Source organism: Quercus robur, chromosome 7 (assembly GCF_932294415.1).
Source record: "Quercus robur chromosome 7, dhQueRobu3.1, whole genome shotgun sequence".
Lineage (NCBI taxonomy): Eukaryota > Viridiplantae > Streptophyta > Magnoliopsida > Fagales > Fagaceae > Quercus > Quercus robur.
The window spans coordinates 22,334,210-22,355,767 of NC_065540.1; the positions used below are offsets into that span (position 1 = coordinate 22,334,210).

The 21,558-nt window shown below is 34.6% G+C and overlaps 2 protein-coding genes across 3 annotated transcripts; one reads left to right on the forward strand and one right to left on the reverse strand.

Moving 5' to 3' along the window:
- The first annotated feature begins 1,697 nt into the window (after nucleotides 1-1,697).
- Nucleotides 1,698-9,179, forward strand: LOC126692773 (prolycopene isomerase, chloroplastic). Its single transcript, XM_050388536.1, has 13 exons — nucleotides 1,698-2,591; nucleotides 4,291-4,497; nucleotides 4,606-4,705; nucleotides 5,432-5,514; nucleotides 5,650-5,706; nucleotides 5,780-5,932; nucleotides 6,039-6,117; nucleotides 6,239-6,387; nucleotides 6,507-6,641; nucleotides 6,801-6,914; nucleotides 7,305-7,415; nucleotides 7,508-7,616; nucleotides 8,761-9,179. Exons 1-13 carry the CDS (start codon nucleotides 1,863-1,865, stop codon nucleotides 8,832-8,834), a joined length of 2,100 nt encoding a protein of 699 aa, XP_050244493.1. The 5' UTR covers nucleotides 1,698-1,862; the 3' UTR covers nucleotides 8,835-9,179.
- Nucleotides 9,180-9,300: 121 nt separating this feature from the next.
- Nucleotides 9,301-19,442, reverse strand: LOC126692772 (ABC transporter G family member 22). 2 transcript variants are annotated; one of them, XM_050388534.1, is made up of 11 exons: nucleotides 19,292-19,442; nucleotides 18,130-18,516; nucleotides 14,856-14,926; nucleotides 14,010-14,245; nucleotides 13,239-13,394; nucleotides 12,891-13,074; nucleotides 12,440-12,748; nucleotides 11,522-11,809; nucleotides 10,375-10,659; nucleotides 10,184-10,291; nucleotides 9,301-9,869 (listed from the first exon to the last, which is right to left on the reverse strand). In XM_050388534.1, the coding sequence occupies exons 2-11, from the start codon at nucleotides 18,503-18,505 to the stop codon at nucleotides 9,648-9,650; spliced, it is 2,235 nt and encodes a 744-aa protein (XP_050244491.1). In that variant the 5' UTR covers nucleotides 18,506-18,516; nucleotides 19,292-19,442; the 3' UTR covers nucleotides 9,301-9,647. The 2 variants fall into 2 exon arrangements, with proteins under 2 accessions (XP_050244491.1, XP_050244492.1); XM_050388535.1 differs by lacking the exons at nucleotides 14,856-14,926; nucleotides 18,130-18,516; nucleotides 19,292-19,442 and adding an exon at nucleotides 14,664-14,724.
- Nucleotides 19,443-21,558: the final 2,116 nt, after the last annotated feature.

Genomic DNA, 21,558 nt, shown 5'->3' on the forward strand with positions numbered 1-21,558 from the left:
TCAAAAAAACTAAAATGAAATTTTTTTCATCACAAAGAGTCAAGGACTTAGAATTTTTTTTTTTTTTTTTTTTTAAAATCATATCTAAAAAATGACCATACAAACAACCCATCTTCCACTCCATCACTCTCTTTGGTGATTTTCTAGATATGGAATGGTATGATGGTGTATTGGATCTTGGTTACTTTTGAATTTTCATTAAAAATGTCTTAAATTTTCATCTTAACCTTGCTTTTTTCCTCAACTAATCCCTTTTCACTCCCTCTTTCTCTCTTGCTATGTCTCTTCAATGTCCTAAGATTACCTTCAACAAAATTTTAAAAGAAGAGCTCATTAAGATCCAAGACATTAATTAGAAAAACACAAACACCTAAAAGATCAATGGATTCAATCCTAGAATTAATGGAGTTCCAGGAGAACATAATCCCAATGAACCTATGTGTCGGAAATGAGATGAAGTTAGCATGGATCTAGTTGGATATGTTGTAGAGAGAGAGATACCCAGTTTGTGAAGTGTGACTTTTCAGATTTGATTCCTTTTTTTTCCCTAAAGAGCTAAAATTTTCTTCTAATTGAAGAAATTCAAACTTGCTCCAACAGTGGTGAAGGTAAAGAGAATATGGAAGTTATAAAGTTGGTTTTTTTTCCTGAACTTGGGTGTTTTGCGATGTTTGATTTAGCCAAAACTCTATCTTCATCACCCAATTCTAAGAATCCATAGGCCCTACCTCAAGAATTTTTTTTTTTTTTTTTTTTTTTTCAATTTACATAACTCAAAACTCAAAAGATTGATTTAGAGTTATCAAAATTGAGAACAAGTTTCAGGAGTTTTCAAGTTATGAAAATTGAGATATTATGACGTTCTTGTAAATCTATGCAATTGTGTAGGACTTGCAATCATGACTTATCTCCATCAAGACAAACCACAACACACTCTCCCAACAGCTCTCACACCCTTTCTTCCTTCTTATTACTCTAAGTCTTTACTCTACATACCCAAACCACACCCACCAAATTACATTTCATTTCTTTTTCACCTTCCTCCTTTCTTCCTCTGCATCCTTTCAAGCCAAACCTTTGATTCTCTAAATATTTCTTCCTTTGCATCCGAAGAAGACCACTTGCCCATTCAAAGCTCTCTAGCCAAAACCCAGCAGCATCTAGTTGAAACCCAGCAGCCTCCATCTGAAACTCTCGATGTGTGGGTTCTTTCATCAAGAATGTTTTGAATGAGGACAATATGTGGGCTCCATCACTTTTTTTTCCGAAAATTTGAGTTTTAGAGGTGAGAACTACACTTGAGAACAAGAACCAAATACAAGTTTGTTGGAGTTAAGAGAAAAGTAGTGATAGAGAAATGATGGGTTAGATGTTTAAGTGATAAGAAATAAATTATGAAAATTGAGTTTTGAATTATGAGTTATTTTGAATTCAAACACAACAGTTTTTTTAAATTATAGTAATAGAGTTTTTCATAAGATTGGACATGTCAATCTAGTTTTTTAATAGCTGATGTGGACATTGTCACATTGTCAATTTATCAAAAATTTGTAACTCTAACATTACTAAAGTTTTCAAAAAAAAAAAAAACATTACTAAAAAAAAAAAATCTATTGTTGTGTCTCACAAACCCACCAAAAACCAACGGCCGCCTAAAATAAACCCAAAAAGAAACGTATCCACAATATTTGAATAACAATTTTTTTGCATTTTGACCAATGAAAGCCGCTTGTCTCATCTCGTTGAGGTATCATGGAGTGGAATCACCACCCACCCAGTCACTGCTCAATTCCTTTTACTAACCCAACTATAACCCCAAGGCCAAACCTCCACTTCTCTCATCCAAACTCACACTCACCAAAATGTTCGTCTCCCACACACTTTCCATGCCTTTATTTGGGCACAACTCCCAGTTTTTCATTCACCAAAATACCACACGATTGGGTACTATAAGACCCACTAATCAAAATCACAAATTTCAGTTTTTCTTTACTCAAAACTGCGTAGGTTTAAGCGGTCACAAGCTCTGTGACTTGAATTCTCAGTTTTTTGATGAGTGTCATGCTAAAAAGTCAAATAGAATCCGACCCAGAAGTCAAAAACACAAGCTTTTATCTCTTAGACATGCTAAAACCTTAGTTGTCAATGATTACCAGCCAAATAGCATGGAATTGTGTTTTCACAGTATCACACAGTTGGGCACTTCCAGACCCAGAAATTTAGAGAGCAAGTTTCTATCTGGTGGTCCTCTGAGAACTTCAAACTCCAAAATTTACAAGCTTGGTAGTAGAGAAATTGGGTTTTCAGAGGGGAATATGAGAAATGGGAAATTCATAGTGAGGTCAAAGTCAGTATTGAGTGTAGAAAAAGCGGTAGAGAGAGAAGGAATAGGTAGAGAGGCTTCTTATGATGCGATTGTTATTGGTTCTGGGATTGGAGGGTTGGTTGCGGCAACACAGTTGGCAGTGAAGGGAGCTAAGGTTTTGGTTTTGGAGAAGTATGTGATCCCTGGTGGGAGCTCTGGCTATTACGAGAGAGATGGCTATACTTTTGATGTTGGGTCTTCTGTAATGTTTGGTTTCAGTGACAAGGTCAGTGTTTTTTTTAGCTGGGATTCCTTGTTTTAGTATTTCCCACATTGCGCTTTTCTTGTTGGTTAATGGTAATCGAAGCTATATGAGTTTAGGATGGTTGAATTGAGTTTGGTTCATATCATAACTTGTGATTTGAAGAATTATATAATGTTTTAGACTACGAAGCAAGGAAACTTCATTTGAGATTCCGTACCGGTGTCGTATCCAGGTCCTACCAGTGTCATAACCTCCTTGTCATGTTAAATTTTTTTAGAAATTGCTCATATGGCTGTGTTGTAACCGTGCCCGTTTCCGTGATTCCTAGGTTGTAAAATTTAGAGTGATTTTTGGAAAAGTGGGAAAAACTAGTTTTATATTGGACAATGCCATTGTATTTTGATGGGAAAATAATCCATATGGGAAGATATGTATTATTTTTCTATTGAGGAAATTAGAAAGCATTACATAGAACAATCAAGAAGAACTCAGGCCGGAATACTTAACATTCAATAAGTCATACATGGTACCATTGAACTCAGTGTTTGGTCTTTGAAATGGCTTTTTCCTCAACTTTATGAAGAGTTGCTGTGGTTTTCTTGTTTAATAGTTCGAACTTCATCGAAGTTTAAAACTTTTCAAATCCATGAACAAGGTCTTGGGACTTCTTAGGACTAAGGCTTGGCTGTTGTTGTTGTTGTTGTTGTTATTTGAACAAATTTTCTGAAAGTGCCTAAACTGGAGTCAATTAATGGAGATTTAGTCAAATTTTTACAACCACGGAGTACAGATTATTGCTGCAGAAAGTTTTGTTCATGAGATTGTCACAGCTTGCAACTGTCAAGAGTTGTTCTATATTGCTCCATGCCCTATAGTTGGGCAAAATATAGCAAAAACTTATAAATGAATTAGAAATGGCATTAGCAGTTTAGTTTTTAATGACTTGTTAGTGATGGACCTCGTTTTCTCACGTGCTTCAGTATATGACTTTTTGCACCTAAACTGTTCCTATGTCTCTTATTATTTTCTTTCTTTCTTTTTTTTTTTTTTTTTTTGGGGGGGGGGGGGGGGGTGTGGGTTGGTGTGGTGAAGGCTCTAAAATTTTAGGAGTTCAAAACCCCACAGAATCCACAAGTAACAATAAACCTAAGCAAAGATTAAGTCTTTATAAATTTGAGTACACCTGATGGCCAATATTAATAAAAGCACTATTTTTGAGAGATCTTTTCTGTTACCGTCAACAAATCATGAATATTAAATGCTTTTATGAATAATATAACTTATGTATGATTTTTTCTCAAATGTGATTTAATAATAAAATTTCTTTTGGTTGGGATATTTTTATCGGCAAATTGGTTAATTGCATATTGTCAATATAATGAACAAAATTAAAAAATAAAATAAAATATCCAAGTCTTATGTATATTGCATAAACTGGTTTATTTTATGAATCCAATTTCCAAATGAATTTGAGCATCAAATTCTAATCCTCTTTATTGTGTACAGTGTTGCATGGTCATGTTGTTTATCAATTAATTTACATATTAAAATATTCTTGATCTTCTTAACTACAGAAATCATTGTTTGTCTTATACTTAAAGATGATGTTTTGCCTTTTTATTGTAATTTATTTATATTTTTGCTAATTATGATCTAACATTTTTGAGTTGGTGGTCTGTATAGCACCCTGAATCTTGATGTTTACCTCAAATCTGGGCAGGGGAATCTAAATTTGATAACCCAAGCATTGGCAGCAGTTGGATGTGAGATGGAGGTGATACCTGATCCAACTACTGTCCATTTCCATTTACCCAATAGCTTGTCTGTCCAGGTGCACAGAGAATATGGTGAATTTGTTGCAGAACTCACCAATAAGTTTCCCCATGAGAAGGAAGGGATCCTCAAGTTCTATGGTGAATGCTGGAAGGTCTGGTTTATTTATTTTTGGATGTGTGACTACAACTTCCTCCAGCTGTTTTTGCCTCTACTTACAATTTATTACTTACATTAAGGCACTTGTGCACATATTGGGTAGATTTTCAATGCCTTGAACTCATTGGAATTGAAGTCACTTGAGGAGCCAATCTACCTTTTTGGACAATTTTTTCAGAAGCCTCTCGAATGCTTGACACTTGGTAATAATGGTTTTGTGGATTTTATTATATAGCTTAGCTGTGAATTGTAAATTAGTGTCATAATTGTAGAAATAATTCTGGCTCTTGCTCATTTTACTAGCTCCAGTTGGGATATCTTTAGGGCAGTAGTTTTGATCAATTGCTAATTCATGTACTTTTGTATTAAGACTCCTGTGTGACTGTAGTGGGGAAGTAGTTGAAACAAGGAACAAATGTATCTCTAGACTACTTCATCCTTACACTTATCTGCTGGAATTTATTAATATGTGAAAGACTTTCTTAGTTCAATCTAAAAATAGTTTATCCCCACTACTTGGAGATGGGATGAGATCCAGAAATAAAGGTGATTGCTTTACTATCATCATGCAATTGATCTACTGTTAACTCCTTTGAAATGTCAAGATGCCAAATGCCAAATAGAGGACCTGTTAGCAAATGATCTTGTTGATTTTCTTGGTTGGTTCTGAACTTGAGAAATCTTGATGGTTTCATTGCTCTTTGGTCTCTACCATTTATGTATGATCCTTGCTTGTAACATCCTGTGGGCAGACCATCTTTGTGGTTGCCATATGCCCAATATTGGTTCAATTTTGAGTATTGACTGGTTTCCAAATAAAATACACTATTGACTAGGAATGCTATCTAAGTTTCTATATGCTGTTTAAGTGGACATTTAAAATTTTCCAATCTCTTGGTTATGGACTTAAATAATGTTGTCCTCTGCAGCCTATTATTTGCCTCAAAATGCCGGAGATATAGCTCGAAAATTCATTAAGGATCCCCAGTTATTGTCTTTCATAGATGCAGAGGTGAGTTGAAATTACTTGCATGATCCAATTAGAAGTTTCTTAAAAGGATTAATCAATTTATTAATGCAATAGACACATCACTCATCGCATTGGCCTTGTTAAACAAATTTTTTTTTACCTATTTTGTTTCTGCAGTGTTTCATAGTGAGCACAGTCAATGCTCTGCAGACACCAATGATCAATGCAAGCATGGTAAGCTGTCACTTAGCTTTCTGGCTCTTTTGTGTTCACTTTAACTTGTTTCCTCATATATTGTTTGTCCCAGGTTCTATGTGACAGACATTTTGGAGGGATTAACTACCCTGTTGGTGGTGTCGGTGGAATTTCAAAGTCCTTAGCAAAAGGCCTGGTTGATCAGGGCAGTGAAATACTTTACAAGGCAAATGTGACTAACATTATAATTGATCAGGACAAAGCTGTGAGTTTGACATTAGTCTCAAATGACGATGCCATAATATCCATATTTCATTCTATGTCACAGAAATGTTTTAGCTGCTTATGTTATTTTATTCTCCATTTTGTAGGTAGGAGTTAGGTTGTCAGATGGAAGGGAGTATTTTGCCAAAACCATAATATCAAATGCTACTAGATGGGATACTTTTGGTTAGTTGTGGCAAGGAATTTGAAAATTTTATTTGGATGATGGTCCTTTCTTGCTATCTTATGCACTAGTTTGTTTAGTTCTATTACTGATAATTTAATTAAATTAAATGTTGATTTTTAGGAAATCTCTTAAAAGGAGAACACCTTCCAAAAGAAGAAGAAAATTTTCAGAAAGTTTACGTTAAGGCACCATCTTTTCTTTCCATTCACATGGGGGTTAAAGCTGAAGTGCTGCCACCAGATACTGATTGCCACCATTTTGTTCTTGAGGTATTTGGGTTATTTCAGTTGCTTCATATTCTTGGCAATCTTGAGGGCCTATAAATGGGTATTATTAAATTAATATGCTTGCCTTATTGTCTTCCCCTTTTAAAAAAAAAAAAAAAAAGAATGATTGGACAAGGTTAGAAGAGCCATATGGAAGTATATTTTTGAGCATTCCAACTGTCCTTGATTCATCATTGGCTCCAGAAGGACGTCATATTCTTCACATCTTTACCACTTCTTCCATAGAGGACTGGGAGGTAAGAATAGTACTGTCAAAATTACATTGAAAGGTTACATGTTAGGTGGATCTTTGATTCCCATCCCCATGCTCTTTCCTCAGCCCCTCCCACAATTTAGTTGGGGTAGAAAAATATGTATGATGTTTCAAATAACAGAAGAACTGGTCTACTTTTTAGGGTCTTCCTCCAAAAGACTATGAGGCAAAGAAGGTGCTTTTTGCAGATGAAATCATTAGAAGATTGGAGAAAAAACTATTTCCGGGGCTGAGATCATCAATTGTTTTTATGGAGGTATAGGCCTAACTGTTGTACTACTGAAAAATATTGTAAAAATTATTTTGACAACGTGCAATATTATTCTTTGCACAATGCTATACGTACATAAACGTAAACATCAAACTTTAGTTGCAAGCACATCTATTACATCACAAATGTTGTCTACATCACAGAGAGAGAGAGAGAGAGAGAGTGAGAGAAGCATATATAAGGTTATTTATTTCCTTCCACCCTTCCTCCTCACATCAGCTTTTGGTCAGGCTACATACTCTCTGCTGTAATGGGAACAAATTGAAACTGATCCCTTCCTATCTCCTACCCACTAATTTAATGCATTTTTGGTTACCTAGGATTTCTGCAACTCAACTCTTCATAAAAAGATGTAAATTTCTCTGATGATGGCAGGTGGGAACACCAAAGACACACAGACGATTCCTGGCTCGTGATAAGGGTACCTATGGACCAATGCCACGCGGAACTCCTAAGGGATTACTAGGAATGCCATTCAATACAACTGTAAGTTTAACTATAAGCTATGGTGGGTCAATCAGTAGCTAGTTTTATAAGCATACTGAATTCACTTGGTCATGCAATAATCGAAACTACAGGCTATAGATGGTCTTTACTGTGTTGGCGATAGCTGCTTTCCAGGACAAGGTGTTATAGCTGTGGCCTTTTCAGGAGTAATGTGTGCCCACCGAGTAGCTGCTGATATTGGTAATCTTTAGACCTCATTCAATGCATATCGGTTGTTGTTGGCTGAAAATTATTTGGTTGATCCTCTTTCACAGCTTAGCTACTTATACTTAAGCTTATAATTTTGACCTAATAAAAGCTCACCATAACAACAACAAAACATTATTCCCAAAACTATCGGGTTGGCTATGGGTCATCAGCAGACTAATTGGGGTCGTTCACATGTATTATTTTCCGCCACTCTATCCTATCCAAAATCATACTCTTTTTCAATTCCTTATCATGTTCTTTTTTAGTATTTCTACTTGTGTTATTTTAGATCTTCCTCTACCTTTTCTTTGTTCCCTCAATTCAAATTGAATCGCTTTTCTGCATTGGGGCATTAATCTTTCTCCTTGCACATGATCAAACCATCTCATGTGCTTCTCTGTCGTCTTTTCGCTAATGGGCACCCCTATCTTTAATTGAATTTTTTCATTTCGTATCCAATTTTTTGTTGTTTTTTCACTTATCTATCTTATCATTCTTTTTTTAACTATGCTCATTTTATGAACACATTTCTTAATAGCCCACCATTGAGTACCATATAGCATGGATGGTCTTATTGCAGTTCTTTAGAAATTTCTCTTTAACTTAATAGGTACTCTAAAATCACACAATAGTTTTGATGTGCTTCTCCACTTTAGCTATCATACTCTTATCTTATGATTCACATCCTCTTCGATCTCACCATCCTTGTGAATTATTGATCCAAGATATTAAAAGCGCTCACCCTTTGGTATCTTGACCATCAAGTTTTACAACTCCTTCATTTTTATTTCTTCTATTACGAAACTTACACTAAATGTTATCATGTACTCTATTTGAGACTCTAAACCCATTGCCTTTAGATTCTAAAGAATCCCTCCAGATTTTCAACTTAACCAAATATGAGCTCCCATTATTATATTATAAAAAATAATAAAAAAATAAAAATAAAAGCTTCAATAAAGATTGGTAACGTGTTGAAAATTTGTCCAATTCATTTATTTAAAAAGTAAATAAATAAAATAAAATCTTATTTAAGAAGTATATCTTCTCATTTGCGTAGATTTTTTTTTTTTTTTTAATAAATATTTTTTACTATTTATTATTATTATTATTATCTAATTCTGTTATTTGACAGGGCTTGAGAAGAAGTCCCCAGTATTAGATGCTGCCCTCCTTCGACTTCTTGGTTGGTTAAGGACATTGGCATGATATACATCTGAAAAAATTTAAGATTCAGCACAATCATTTTGGCTAAAATGGCATAGCCAGCTTGCTTAGTGTCGAAGATCTCCAGTAGGTTGACTCAAACATAATTGCTATCCCTTTTTCTTTTTTTTCCTTTTTTTTCTTTTTTTTTTCTTCCTTTGGAGGTGTCACTAATCACCAAAGCCAATTGAGGTATTTTGTGCGATGGGTATTTAATCAATGGGATTTCCCCAGTAATTCTCATTTGCTAAGCTGAAAATATGCAAACAAAAATTGTAGAGTTGTATGTGGTTCTTGATGTATTGTCTTCCGCTGATTAATTTGCAGTTGATTGCTGGTTCTTCTTCATCTTTTTTTTTTTTTTTTTTTTTTTTTTGGGTTATAGGTGTAAATAATTACTCTAGTAATCTACTGATGCATTTTGTCCCTTGTGTAATCTAGTGGGTTGTAAAATCATTCCTAAATCCAGTAGATAAATATTAGTTGTGTTCAATTGCAATTGACAAAAATCTACTGTTACATAATAGTTGTAATCAATTATGATAACAGAATTCCACTGCTTTTTAGTACTAGAACCACCTGTTACTTGAGTTTGATATTTTCTGGAAACATCTCTGAGGATTCTCCATACAGTAAAATTAACTTATATGCCTATGAAAACATGTAGCACTCTCTTTGATGCTATCACCAGGTAATGAGATGACTGCGCATCCAAAAACCATGCAAGCATTTCTTTTAACCTCAACACTCAGGTCTTTACAAGATTGCTCTTGGAGCAGCTGGCCAGATCTAACCTCCTTTGCAAATTGCAACTTATTAAGCTCCAGATTGGGGCTTCATCCTCCGCAAAGAGAGATATGCCAAAAGACGGTAACCAAAAACCATAGCTACCAAGGCACTGACTTCTGTTAAGCCATTGTCTATTCTCATCCCATTTATGGTGGGTGTGATGTCTTCATACTGCACCTTGAGAAGAAGCTTGTATGTGTGGTAGTTGAAAGACATATAGCGAATCCAAGAGATGAATATTGGAACTCGCTGCGAAATTTTGGGCAATGTATTATTATATCAGCTTAGATTTATATAGTAGCTCTTGAAAGTAAATATTTGTTAAGTATCTTGAACTGTAATTTTTATGGTGAGAGTTCTTCCTTTTGTTCAGATACAACACTATACTTCAAATTATTGTCTTCATAAACTTCAATTGTAGGATAATATAGTTGTTCTAGCTTATGACCCTATGAAGCAGTTTCTTTATTTGACCATTGGAATTGAATGCATATTTGGCTTCCATGTTTGCATGTTTACCTTCATACCACTTGAAAAAAGGGGGAAAAAGTTTGCATGCTTACCTGCACAAAGAACCCACCAGCCAGCATGAAGGTCATCACAGTTACTGAAGCCAGAGTGGTTGCCCTCTTTAAGTCCATTAATGTAGCCCCAATAGCTAGTCCAAGTCCCTGTTTTGCAGCTAGTTATATTTGGCTATATGTGGTATTTTTTATTATGGTGTTATCTTAATCAGTAGCTGTAGGAGACATACCTGAGCCGCCACAATGCAGAGGAAGACAGTAAGCATGGTTAGGAAGAAGGGACCAGCACTTAGTCTCAATCCCGCCATGAAATAGACAACAAGAAGGAACAGTACTGGTAGTATAAGGTCAAGTGGAAGGTCACTTGTAGTCCTAGCCACAAAATATGCACTTAGTCTGTACATGTCGGCTGCTCGTTCTTTACTTAGCATGGCTCTTTCTTGAGGGAATGTGAAGATTGATGTGAAGACAGGAAAGAATCCCCAGAAGACTGCAATGAAGAAAAGCAGTCCTGCCTGCAATGAAAGGTAGGTTAAGTTCTTTGTTTGATTCTATATTCAATTCTATATTTCCATATAAGCACAAGAATAGACTATGAAGTTAATGCTTGTGTGACGATAGGCATACTGCAAAACTATGAAAGTTAATGTGATTACTTTAGAACCTCATTGTTCCCATGAAATGACATTTATGAATTGTGCTGGACTTCAGCTTGCACAATAGTTTCTTTAGAAAAATTTAGAAATAGAAAGCAATGTTATTTTACATTCCTTCCTTCGCCCTTGCTATTATCCTCTGATATGTTTAACTGCCATCTTTTTCACCATTCTTAATGGGACAATATATGGTTACATAATTAGATAAAGACAGTCAGAAATCAAGAAATCTTTAAAAACAAAGGAAAACAGCTTAGTTAACCAATGGTCTATGATGGAGTGCCAGAACAATGCCTGATGTGATAGTGCAAGGCAAAATGGTTGTTCATTGACTTGATGAGAACAAGTGTTGAACATTGACTGATATCTTAACAGAATCTATGAAGTAATTCTTTTTATTAGTAAGTTATATACGCAACCTATGGTTTTGATATGATGATCTCACCCTCACCCACACTATTTGAGAGGAGGAAGTGCCATTTGAGTCATAGGTCTTGGCAAAGCTATGGATAATAACATGAAATGTAGGGTGGGATTAGAGTAATAAAATCGAATTGGCCAATTTTTTGTGATGATGTATATGTCTGGACAATGTAATTATTGTATTCTATCTGTTTGTTGTAGTGACTCTCTAGTAGGTGGTCTTTTTTATAGCAAGTAATGATTTTTGAGTACTATACAGGTCACTCAACAAATATGCTTTGACAAGATAATGGCTTACCTGATCTTGCAGGCCTTTGTGGCTCTTACTATCAGACTGCCACCATAGTAATCCCAAGATAAATGCCGTTGAGAGAACTTGGGTAATTCTTAACCAGCTAAAATAATCATGCCGCCGTTCTTTGATTCCTCTGCAGAACAGTATGGAATACTGTTCCCACCAGCTTGCACCCCATTGTCTCTTCGGAGAAGACACCTTCGATTTCACTTCTTCGTCGAGGGGTATAGGATCCATAAGTTTCTTCTTTTCCTTGTCGGCAACTTTTGTCTCATAGGCTTCCACAAGATACTGTTTTTACACAGAAGATTCGTTAGGTAGAGAAATAGCTTGTGATGTGCCACATAAAACTATAGGTGGCGCTTGCTTTTAGGACATAACACTCCAGTTATGTGGAATTTGATCATTAGATGAGGGACACAACAGATTTTTGCCGCTTAAATTTTATATGAGCAAATATATGGTCTGAAGACTTAGGTATGCTGAGGGTAGATCTTATAAATGAAAGACAGTGTGCCAGTTGAAGGCAGCATTCTCAAAGCTGCTGCCTTAAGGGTTTACTAGGATTTTTCCCCCTTTCGTTTCAGGTGATTTGGGTCACTTGGTCTATGAACCACTCGTGTTTTGTGCATGTCAAGGAGTGACAATGAAGGGGTTTGGGCAATATGATCAAGACATACAACACAATGTCACCTAAGCGTAGGGAGGATGGACAGTTCACAGTTGGTTAGATCTAGAATGAAACATGGGACTCTTTTTGGCTAACAGAAGTAATTTGCTACTTGGTATAACATGCCTGTCCTCTAAATGTGATGTCTGCTGATGATTTAAAAAAAACATTTCAAAAGGAAGAGAATTTTCTTCCTTTTAGTGTCTCTTCTTGTTGGTACTTTTTTTCAAACCAATAAACACTTATTTTACCTCATGCACTATGGCAGGAGACGGTTTCCCGTTCCTTGTTTCAGTATCTGAATTTCCCATTTGCACTTTGTCCTCCAACTCTGATGGTACTGAGGCATCAGTTAGGTTTCCATTTGCGAGGTCTAGCAAGAACTCTGCTGGATTCATGGCAATTAGAGGGGAACATCCAATAGATGAGAAATACACCGTTGCTTCTGATGCTTTTCCAAAGTAGAGCAAGCTTCCTTTCCCTAGAAGGATCAACTTGTCAAATTTGTGGAAGAGTCTACTTGATGGCTGATGAATTGTTGTTACCACTGTTTTTCCAGCCTGCCAAAAATTTGAAACAGGTTGTTAATTACAACACACCTTTATGTTTTTTGGGGATCATATTGCTCAATAAATTTTTAGTTAAAGATTGAAATTATGTTCATGTTGATCAAGTTGTTTTAAGGGTGTCAGTATAAGCTACCTCTGCAATGTCTTGTAACAACTGGACAGTTCTCATAGCAGTAGTAGAATCTAAGCCAGAGGTTGGTTCATCAAGAAACAAAAGGGACGGGTTGATTATAATCTCATTGCCAATAGAAACTCTTTTCCTCTCTCCGCCTGACACTCCACGAACAAAGGAGCCACCAATCATAGTGTCTTGGCACCTGTTAACATATTATTTCTCTTTACTACATTAGCTTTCTAGAACAAGATCAACCTATTTAGTTTAAAGTCTTTATTTTTTTACCGAGAGAGTGAATGCGTCAATGCATAATTCTTTTGAGAAAAGTTCCAGGATTCCATTATAGTGGGTATAAAGTAAGCTTACCTCTCCAAGCCTAGCTCATGAATGACATCTATTGCTCGTTTTTCCTTTTGCTCTTTTGTCAGTGTCTTTGGGAGTCGTAGCAGGGCTGCATAAGTCAATGTTTCCTTCACTGTAAGGTGAGGAAATAGGACATCGTCTTGAGTCACAAATCCTATCCTGCAATATGTTTCACGTTATTATTCTGTTCTGCACTATTCTTGCATCTATTCTAGTGCTCCTTTAGATAACACCTACAAATCTTTAGGAACATAATAAGTCTGCTTAAGATTTAATATCCAGAAAGTACACAGTTTTTGCTCTTTCATTTCCTATGATTGTTTTGACCCCAAGGGCACCACCATTAGTTGGAAATTATGCCTCATGAAACGGAGGTCATTAATAGAATCTTTCTTTTTCTCTACCCCTAGAGGCCAAAACTCTTCCATGAGTCATCTTACAGTAGTAATGAAAGAAATTCTAGCAACTGCACTAAGCTGATCATGGATCAGTTTTGGCCCATGGTGCTCTCCAAAATATATTCGAAGTATGTGTATGCATGCACATTGCACACATAATTTTTTTTAAATCAATAGTAACTTGTCAACTCAATAAATTGTGAAACATGTTATGAAAATGGCTGTGTACGTAGTATTACTCTATTGTGAAAAATGTAGTTCAGGAATTCTTCTACCAAGTTCTTTTGACAAAATCTACATAAACTCACGGAAAGAAGCTGTGCACATACAGCAAGTAGAAAGTCAACTGGACTATGAATTAAGTTGAGAAACTGACCTGCTTTTTAGGAACTTGGAATAAGGATGATCATTGTAAGTAATTGAACCACGAACAGTGGGCTGAATCAATCTTCCACCAAGTAGATTTAGAAGTGTTGTCTTTCCACTTCCTGAAGGTCCCATCAATGCCAAAACCTCCCCAGGATTCACTGAACCAGTGATCCCATTTAAAATATCTTTCTCCTCACTTGTCCTCATTCCTTTGAGAATTACCTTGTATGACACATCTGTGAACTGCGATTTACAAAAAGAAGAATTCACTTTCACTACACAAATTGGTTACAAATCTTCTGTACTACTTAAAATATGATTGTAATCTAGCAAGACACTAGTGTTCACCAAAACTTATCCAATTGTCCATACCCTTCTTTCCTTAGCAAAGCTGTGCTTTGATTTGATGTTTCTCTTATTTGAAGTTTGAGGATGACTCAAGTTAGGCCTAGATTCACACTTTTAGCCTCAATGCATGAGTTTGAACTAGTTGTATATTAGGATTAACGTGTGCAACAGTTCGGCTGGAACTAAAAGACCCATTAACAGGTCTATGTAATTAAAGGCGTACACTCAGTTCTTTTTTTATTGTTGGAAAGAAGGGAAAGTCTTGTACATAAATATCATATAGGATGAAACTCTGTACAAGACTGAACCTGACCATGCTATTGCTAGCCATGTTTCTATGGGTGGCGTTGTTGCTAAATCAATCTCCATCCTTGCCTGTCCAAATACATAGTATAACATCAATCCATGCATATCAACAAACCCAGGGTTCAACACCGGTACATGCAGTAGCAGAGAAAAGATGGATAGAGGAGAAGCTGCGTGCACGGTTAGCACTGTTACGGACCTTGAGATAAAGTGGCAATGTTGGTTCTGTTTGAAACTTCGGCCTACGTGTGCCAGCTTCAAGATCCTCAGCTGCAACCACATATAGCTAGTTAGTTGTAAATATATGAACAGAATCAAAAGGTTACTGTCCAAAAACTGTAGTGCTTAATTACAGTTCATGCTAAGCAATCATCACGAATAGTCACGCGATAATAAGTTACTGAAAAGAGTGTAAATTGTAAGTTTTTGTAGTCATCAATTTAAATGCGAACTTAAACTTAGAGAGTGTAAATAGTATTTTTAGCTGCTTCTTTTCCCCTAAGTGAAGACCTAGAGGTACGTATACCCACCGCAAGGGTGGAAATATGAATAAACCGAAGAGCCATTGGCACCTAAGGGCTACCTTTTTGAAGATGGAAGTGCCTCCATTTCGAAAATGGTAAATTTCTACAGATTTTTAAATTTTTTTTTTTTTTTACAATTCTTCATTTTCATTTATTTTTAATAGAAAATTAAGTATATCTCCTCTTTGTTGAGGCCAACTTTGTTTGTAATTCTTCAAATCATTTAGCATATATACTCAAAATGGAAATTCTAACTATATATATAACTATTATATTTGAAAATAAGATGGGATAAGGTTATTTAAAATATATTAGATGAAAACAATATAAGAGACCTTTTTTTTTTTTTGAGAAGGGACAATATAAGAGACCTAATAAGTCTTTGTACATGAAAAATTTCTCAAAATTTTGTAACAGTTGAAATGATAAGTTGTGATTAGTGTATGATAAAAGTGATATCAAAGATAATTACATATAAAAGTAACATTGTATTAATCATAATTCATCTTAGCATGTTGTGATTGGTGTATGATAAAAGTAATATAAAAAATAATTACATATAAAAATAACATTATGTTAATCATATTTTATCTTAGCAAATTATGAAATTTATCGAATTTCTAACCGTGTTGTATTAGATGAAGGTGACCTTTTAGAAAGATAAATAAGGAATCTATTAGTTTGAAAAAAGTGATAAGCATGTCATATCAAAACGTGGAGTGCAAACCATGTTACTATCAAAGGCACTATAGATAGTGAGTCACATATGGAAGTGACATGCCAAAATAAATAAATAAATAACTTAAAAAAAATAAATGATTTTTTAAAATTATGAGGAGTTTGAAATAAATAGAAATGAATCCACATGATAATGTTATATATAAAAAAATATCAACAAGAAAGGAGGTGAGGACAAAAGTTAGTAGTTATTTATTAAAAGTTAATTAGAAGAAATGACAAGAAAGAAAATTTAAAGAAATTCACATAAATCATCAAAGTATCTAATAACCGTGATCATTTTATAATTCTTCGTGAATAACTTTTTATGAGGAAAAAAAGTGGAAAGTTCTTTTATTTTGGTAAACTCTAATACAAAAAATTTAAGAATTTTTCTAATTTAAAATTATTTTTATAACATATTGTAATTTTTTATTTTCCTAAAAACTCAGTCTTTCATCATGAATTCATATATCATCCACATACTCTCATATTTCCGTGATTTTAGCTATGATCTAATATCCTGTTCAAAGTCACAGTTTGGTAGCTAAACTAAACTCATCCAAATTCAAATGCCTTGGTGAACCAAGATCCTGACTTGTCCAATTCTATTTCTAAGTCCTGGGCCCAATAATGTTTTTCAATTTGTAGAAAGATTAAAGCCAATAATAGTTCACTTATATTTGGACCCACTTAAGACTTTTTATTTTTTTTGAGAAGGACACTTAAGACTTTAAAACACATATGATGTTTCTCACAGCCCAAGGGTAAGATGATAAACACATATAGTTAAATTAAAAAAAAATTAGTACGCAACTAATTTCACATTTATTTTCATAACTATTTAATATGATTAACAGTAAATGATATACTAATAAATAAATAAAAGCAAATTTATGTAAAAATAACAAATAAGTTTATATATATATATATATATATATAAAATAGAAATTTTATTCTAACATAATTTAAGTGTATATATGTGTGAGGTTTCTTCTTAGAGACTTGAATTGTTGCCCTTATTCCCCTCACCTTACAAAAAATTTATACGTATGAAATGATCATCATGCTAAAAATATACAATAGTAAAATAACAATCAATTAATCACATTCTATTACGTAAAATAACTATTAAAAAAGAAGTGTGAAATTAACGGCAGTCCTATAATAACTCTGGTTAAAATTGCCGCCAAATTGGGGACTTATGTGTCATCCAAAGCTCCAAACTATTGCCTTTTTAAGAGAGGTAGGGCAAGTTCTCACGGGAATCACATTTTCCAGTAGTTACAAAAAGGCACTCTTCACTTTTTAAAAAGTAATAAACTAGCGGTTTCGAGTGGAGTGAAATAAAAGTTGGGGCAAGGCCAAACTACCTTTGCCCCCACTTTTTCTCATCCAACATCAATCATTTGCTCAACACTGGTGATTTTCAACCTTTACCTCTCTATCCCTTTCCCAAATTTGGTTTTCAAAGACCGACTAATTGCCGCAGTCTCTCTCATGCATTAACCAGTTTGTCTCCCACCAAGGTACCTCATCATACACTAGATATAAAGCATTAGAATTTAGATATATATGCATTATTACTTTCATAATATATGGGATTTTGAAGGAGAGTGGATATATACAATATATAAATTAATTATTATTTCAATAATTTTTCTATATAATATATATATATATATATTTTTTTTTTAAGTCACTAAAAGAATTAGGGTATAAAATTTATTATTGTTATTCTAACTTTTAAATAGTATATTATTTATCTAACTAAAGAATAATGAGCATCAAAACCACATTTAGCAAAGGCATGATCGACCCCATTAAAATCTTTACCAACCATGTTAATCACATAAATAAGCAAGTGGAAAATTTTGTTTTGAAGTTATTTATTGCACAAGAAGTACTTTAGATTTTTTTATATTTTTTTATTTTATATTAGTGAACAAGAAATACTTTAGATTATATATGTACTATGCAAGAATAAATACAGGCATTCAAGCACAAAGGTAATGGTATTAATAGTATGCCCCAATAAATGATTTGTGGAATCCAAGTGTCCTTGCAAGCACCAAAGGCCGCTCTACCTAGCTAGTGGGAAAAAAAAAAAAAATTACCCTTATCTTAAGAATCTTATCATAAGACAAATGTTGAGTGACCTCCACAAAGACCACCACATATATTTGGACTATAACTATATAGTGTAGTAATTAATTAAGAAATAAAACTTACGTATATCATCGTCGCTAAACGGCTTTGAGTCATCTATGTCCTCAGGAGGCATGGCGAAGCCGGTGAAGGAGAATGACAAGCCTAAGCTGGCACTAGAGGCTCGGCTTAGGGCGGCGCCGCTGCTGACATCATCCAAATCCAGCTTTATTTGGGCACTCCTTGACTTCCTAATGTGTGTGTTTTTGCTGCTACTACTAGTACGCCCTGGTGATGCCGCCATCATCCGCCTACTAGACTTTCTCGACAGTGTCCCGCCGCTCTCCACGGCTGCCCCGGCCCCATCGCTCGATGATGACTTAAATGCTGCCGCCACCGTCTCCAGAAATTGATCCGATTTTGTCCTGACCAAACTTGATGATGAATGGCTCTTCTCCATGTTTCACCACACTATCATAAAAAAACGTACACCACATGCACCCATAATGAAAATGTTCAGCGAAATATAAAAAATAGTAACCAAAAGAATTTAAGTGCTTCCCATTATTTAGCAAAAAATAGAAAGAAAAAGAAAAAGGAAGTGCTTCACATAATTGTGCAAGAGACACAATGCTTCCATATCAATTGGCAAAATTAATATATATATAAGTGGTCCAAAGTTTTTCAGTGTAGTCTCCCCTTTTGATTATGCGGGGGAGAAAAAGAAAGTATTTATCATATCAGAAATGTCATGGAATTGGCTTGCGCACTTAGTTGTACTTTTTTTTTTTTTTAATAACTGTACTTAGTTATACTTCATTAATATTATAGCCAAATTAACTTTTTTAATAAGTTGATAAATAACTGGCTTAAATAGCATGAAGGTGAAAAGCAACAATACCAAAAATGTTATATATTAATAAAATCACATTTGATGAGGTTAGGAAAAAATGAAGATAGTTAAAGAGAGAGTGGAAGGGTTCTTGACTTCTTGGTTGGTACAGAGATTGAAACATAAAATCTCTTCTACAACTATGTCCCTGCTAGATTATATATAAGTCATAATAACTATGGGAAAAGAGGGAGAGAAACCAGAATTATCTTTCGAAAACTTACTCATATATATAGTACTAGAAGATAGTTGGTTATTGGTCTTAAGATACTAAAGTTCAATCAAAGAGAGCAACACTGAAATCTATCAAGATATAAACTAAACAGTAGAAGAAGAAAGTTGCATTATCCATACCTTGTATGACTAAAAGGGAAGGGGCCGGAGACTCAGAGAGTAGAAGAAGAAAAGAGAGCTCTATTTGGAAGTATGACTAATTATAACTCTTATGGTGCGGTGCATCCACTTCTCTTATAAAGAGCAATAAATGAAGAGGTTCGCAAAGTTACAAGAACACCCTCATACCTCTCAAAAGTTTTCAAAAAGTTTGCATGTAATATGGTAATAATATCCCATGATTGAGACGACAACAACAATATATAACAACAAAAAAAGAGATGTGAGATATGATGAATCTTGCATCAATCACATTCAATGAGTCCAGGCATCCTTGCCGTACACGTGTTTGGCTGTTTCGTATGGTCCTATATATATTTTTGGCTTGGAATTTCATAGTTTTGGATTCAAGTACAAATGGCATCAACTAGCTAGGGTAGGTCTTTGGAGTCAATTAGAATACTTTTAATATTAATGGTGTTTAGCCTTATTTGAGTGGCTGATGTGATTTCCTTATGCGAAACAAGCCAAGGAATTTATTTTCTGGATTGGAAAGCCGTGGATGTCTGTAACATGAGGCCTTGGTTTCATCTTAGATTACCTAGTCTACAGGGAACCAAGAAATTTTGGAGTCTTGTTCAAATCATGTGTAAGCGTGTTTTTCCTTTTCCTTTTGGAAAATTTGTACGTTGCAAATACTAGATAGGATCAATTAGCCATTTTTGCCATTTTGTTTTTTGAGAATGACAAATGAATTCAATGATGCATGTAATTTCATTTTTATCGTCACCCTCCTTTTATCGTCACCCTCCTGATCCGTATGTTGTCGTCATTAATTATTAATTTATTACCATTTTCCTTCGTTAATATATATATGGTTCGTGAAGAAATCTATATATTGCAAGAATATTTAGGCTGTGTTTGGTTCCCGTAAAATATTTTTCGAAAAATATTTATTTTCTGGAAATACTATTTTCGAGAAAGAAAAATATTTTCAAGTGTTTGGTTGCATTATTAAAATTGTTGTAGAAAATATTTTCATGTGTTTGGTTCTATTCTGAAAATGCTATTTTCCTACAAAATTTTCACATTTTCTCAGCTATTTTCTCAGCATCCAAACAAATTTTATTACAGAAAATTTCAAAATCACAGCCAAATCCCAATCCACAGAACAAATCATAGTCAAATACTAACACCACACACCACCGAAACTCCAATTCAACCCACGGCAGCAAACTCCGGCAATCAAAAGCCACAACCACCAAAACACCACTACCACACCACCACAACAACAACAAAAATCAAAATCACACAGAAATCAAAATCACACAGAGAGAGAGATCGGTGGGTCGAAGGCTAGATCGCGTGGAGGTGAGATCGAGCGGCACGGTGCGATCGGCGCGGTGCTGCAATCGACGAGACCGATGCGATCTGGTGCGTGCGATCGTCGGACTGGAGCTCGGGGTTCGCCAGCGACGTCGAAGGCGTGATCTGGGCTCCCTCTTCTTCCTCTCGCGCTCTCTCTCTCTCTCTCTCAGTCCAGAAACCATTTGAAGTGAAAATAGGAGCGGAAATGAATTTCAGTGGTCAAAGCTTCTTTTTTGCGGTCAAATGAAAATAGTTTCCAGAAAATTCTATTTTCAAAACCAACCAAACAGCCTATTTTTACGGGAAATGATTTCCTGAAAGCGTTTACCACCAAAACAAACGCACCCTTAAGCTCAATATATATGATGGTATTTCCTTTCTATTATAGGGAAGGTTTAGGAATTATAATGTCTCTACGAATGTTGCTACTAAAAGAAACTGATAGATTGGATTTGTTAGTTTTTAACGATTTTTGCCTTCTTTCCTTCTTCCACTGAAACCCATATCGGCTACCATATTTATTTAACTTTTGATTTTTTTATTATTTAGAATCTATTTATCATTCTCTTTAAGATGCAAAATTATTAATTAAATTTTTATATTCAAGTTTCATTAACATTTTCTTTTACTATCATTTAATTTTTTAGTAAACATTTATAATTAAAATAAAACATGATCTATGATAGAAAAATTATAAATTATCTGGAATAAAAAAAAATTAAAGTATAGAATAATAGAACCTGGTTTATCAAAACAAAATTGCAACCTTAGAAAATAATATGATCACTTTACACTCTAAACCTGTACAAATAAAAAAAAATTATCATATAACTTAACAAATTATTTTTAATATAAAATATATTATCCTAAATTTATAATTTTATTTTATTTTTTTGAGAAACAATACCAAGATTCCAATA

Bases quoted from the DNA above. Each gene is read 5' to 3' on its own strand.
- LOC126692773 (XM_050388536.1), top strand. From the start codon at position 1,863: ATGTTCGTCTCCCACACACTTTCCATGCCTTTATTTGGGCACAACTCC. The intron at 5,515-5,649 runs GTGAGTTGAAAT...TTGTTTCTGCAG, and splicing joins TGTCTTTCATAGATGCAGAG to TGTTTCATAGTGAGCACAGT. The intron at 6,388-6,506 runs GTATTTGGGTTA...AAAAAAAAAAAG, and splicing joins GCCACCATTTTGTTCTTGAG to AATGATTGGACAAGGTTAGA.
- LOC126692772 (XM_050388534.1), bottom strand. From the start codon at position 18,505: ATGGAGAAGAGCCATTCATCATCAAGTTTGGTCAGGACAAAATCGGAT. The intron at 11,810-12,439 runs GTAAAATAAGTG...GTGTAAAAACAG, and splicing joins CTCCTGCCATAGTGCATGAG to TATCTTGTGGAAGCCTATGA. The intron at 10,292-10,374 runs GTATGTCTCCTA...GCTGCAAAACAG, and splicing joins TCTGCATTGTGGCGGCTCAG to GGACTTGGACTAGCTATTGG.